Source organism: Nerophis ophidion, linkage group LG24 (genome assembly GCF_033978795.1).
Source record: "Nerophis ophidion isolate RoL-2023_Sa linkage group LG24, RoL_Noph_v1.0, whole genome shotgun sequence".
Taxonomy (NCBI): domain Eukaryota; kingdom Metazoa; phylum Chordata; class Actinopteri; order Syngnathiformes; family Syngnathidae; genus Nerophis; species Nerophis ophidion.
This window is the reverse complement of record NC_084634.1, coordinates 7,505,585-7,508,491: the sequence shown is the minus strand read 5'-3', so window position 1 is coordinate 7,508,491 and position 2,907 is coordinate 7,505,585. Positions and strand designations below refer to the sequence as shown.

General features: G+C 53.7%; 1 protein-coding gene across 2 annotated transcripts in view; it reads right to left on the bottom strand.

Moving 5' to 3' along the window:
* Positions 1–332: 332 nt before the first annotated feature.
* kcnh5b (potassium voltage-gated channel, subfamily H (eag-related), member 5b) overlaps positions 333–2,907 on the bottom strand; it is a 211,708-nt gene continuing 209,133 nt past the window's right edge. For both annotated transcript variants that reach the window (XM_061885744.1, XM_061885746.1), the window contains exon 15: positions 333–1,942. In XM_061885744.1, coding sequence (XP_061741728.1) covers positions 962–1,942 — 981 coding nt within the window. In that variant the 3' untranslated portion in view covers positions 333–961. The remainder of the gene's footprint in view (positions 1,943–2,907) is intronic.

Here is a 2,907-nt window from a genome sequence, read left to right as displayed (position 1 = left end):
GGGCTCTTCCTGAAAGATAAGGTGAGAAGCTCTGTCATTCAGGAGGAGCTCAAAGCAGCTGTTCCTCCACATCCAGAGGAGGCAGATGAAGTGGTTCGGGCATCTGGTCAGAATGCCCACCGGATGCCTCCTTGGGGAGGTGTTTAGGGGGTGTCCAATCGGTAGGAGGCCACGGGGGGAAGACCTAGGAAAAGGCTGGCCTGGGAACGCCTCGGGATCCCCCGGGAAGAGCTGGACGAAGTGGCTGGGGAGAGGGAAGTCTGGACTTCTCTGCTTAGGCTGCTGCCCGCACGACACGGCTTCGGTTGAGGGGAAGAATAATAATGGATGGATGGAGGTAAGCCAAACATTTAATCTCATAGAGCGTGCATGTAAGCTATAAATATATATATCAAGTAGAAGAACTACAAAAGGGGCTCTAAACCGGAGCCTTGAGGTGCTCCTAATCAAAGCTTTGAGATCAATGACAGCCCACTACAGAGCAGCGAAGGATACTTCAATGACTCGTACTTAATGCTGTGTTCAACTCTAGAACTGTATATAAAAATAACGTACTAGCTATCAGTTGTGTGAAGTCCAAACTTGGTTGCTAGACACTTTCGCTGCTCGGTGTGAGCGGACACGAACCGAACAAGCTTTGAGGAGTGGACATCAAAAATAGAGACGATTATTAATCAATGTACAAAAGAGACTTCAATTTTACAGTTGCTTGTTGGGAGTGTTTCACATCGCAGGCAAAGAGAGGAAAGCAGACTTTGGACATGCTCCTTAAGTCTTGGTGGTGCTACTAGACCCTGAATGCCCGCCCGGACAAGAAGATGTTCCTCTGCATGCACTGAGTGTGTGTGGCCAGAACCCAGCTGGACGTGCAAAGACGGGTATGTACAATCAGTGTGCAAATGCTAACGTTTCGAGCAGCGACGTGAGTAGACCAAGGAGAGCAAGAGGTTCTGGATCTGACTCAGCTGTCTGCAGAGTCAGGCGAGACGGGCCTGGAAACGGTAAAAATGTCCTGCCGATGTATTTTGGTCTTGGGGGTGGGGGCCGGGTCGATGGGCGGCGTCATAGACGACCGGCGCTTGTCCGACAGAAGTGTGATGATCTCGGCCACCTGACCCTCCAACGCCCCCAGGCGGCCGCACACACCGTGGATGTCCTCCCGGAGCTCCAGCCGAGTCTCGTGCAACGCCGCCTGCAGGGCTTGCTCGGGTATAGGGCAGAAGGGGTGAGGGGATGTCGCCGAGGGCGGACTGCGCAGGAAGGGGGTGGTGGCTGCGGGGGTGCGCGCCTCTCCGGCCCGGTCGATGCGGAGCTCGCTTTTGGTGATGCCGCTGTCGCACGAGTCCGTCTTACGTAGCGGGTTGGCGCCGGACACGCCCCCTTCCTCAATATCACCACCCTGCCCTCTCTCCTGAACCTTGACCTCCTGGGAGAGCATCTCCACGGAAACAGCCTTGTTGTTCAGCCCGTCGAGACGGCGGGCCTCAGGGGGCGCCACGTTGCTTTTCAGACGCATCCAGCCGCTGGTCCTGAGCGTTGTGTGCGCGGGCGGGGGGCTGGTGCACACCTTTAAGCTGACGCTCTGCTCAGCAGGCCGCAGGTCCAGCGCATCGTTCTGTTTGGCGGGGGTCTCGCTGTAGACCACCTGAGACACGGTGAGCACGCTGCTGCTGGGCGGAGCTCCGTTTTGTAGGTGTGCTCGCTGCAGGCTGGAGTGGCCCAGCTGCAGGCCGTGAGCGTGCAGGTGCTGGTTCTTGTCCACGTCAGACTGCGAGGAGGCGGCGCCGCCGCAGCCATGGTTCCGCAGCTCCTTCTGCTGTTTGAACTTCTGGAAGAGCTTGCGGACGGGATGATCCTGAGGGATGGTGAGCTGCACCTCGTTCTTGGCTCGCTGGCGCTCCTCCTCCTCCTTTTTCACGTCGCTGATCTTTCGGAAGATGATCTGAAGCACAAGCAGAACCGCTCGCTGTTATTAGGACTTCCTGTAAAAAAAACATAACTAACCATTTAGTTGCAGAAAAGAAATTGTCAGTGTGGACAACCTCTGATATGCCCCGTTGCCCCGTCCTGTGTTCTACAGTCGGTGATTTTGAAATAAATCAGTCGGTGTGGACCACCTCTGATATGCCCCGCTGTCCTGTCCTGCGTTCTACAGTCTGTGATTTTGAAAGAAATCAGTCAGTGTAGGCGACCTCTGACCTACCCCGCTGTCCTGTCCTGTGTTCTACAGTCTCTGAATTTGAAAGTAATCAGTCAGTGTGGACTACCTCTGATATGCCCCACTGCCCCGTTCTGTGTTCTACAGTCTGTGATTTTAAAGTCAGGGTGGACAACCTCTGATATGCCCCGTCCTGTGTTATACAGTCTAAATATGAAAGCTATCAGTCAGTGTGGACAGCCTCTGATATGCCCCGCTGTCCCGTCCTGGGTTCTACAGTCTGTGAATGTGAAAGTAATCAGTCAGTGTGGATATACCTCTGATATGCCCCACTGTCCCGTCCTGTGTTCTACAGTCTGTGATTTTGAAAGAACTGTCAGGGTGGACAACCTCTGATATCTCCCGTCCTGTGTTCTACAGTCTAAATATAAAAGATATCAATCAGTGTGGACAGCCTCTGATGTGCCCCGCTGTCCTGTCCTGTGTTCGACAGTCTGTGATTTTGAAATAAATCAGTCGGTGTGGACCACCTCTGATATGCCCCGCTGTCCTGTCCTGCGTTCTACAGTCTGTGATTTTGAAAGAAATCAGTCAGTGTAGGCGACCTCTGACCTACCCCGCTGTCCTGTCCTGTGTTCTACAGTCACTGAATTTGAAAGTAATCAGTCAGTGTGGACTACCTCTGATATGCCCCACTGCCCCGTTCTGTGTTCTACAGTCTGTGATTTTAAAGTCAGGGTGGACAACCT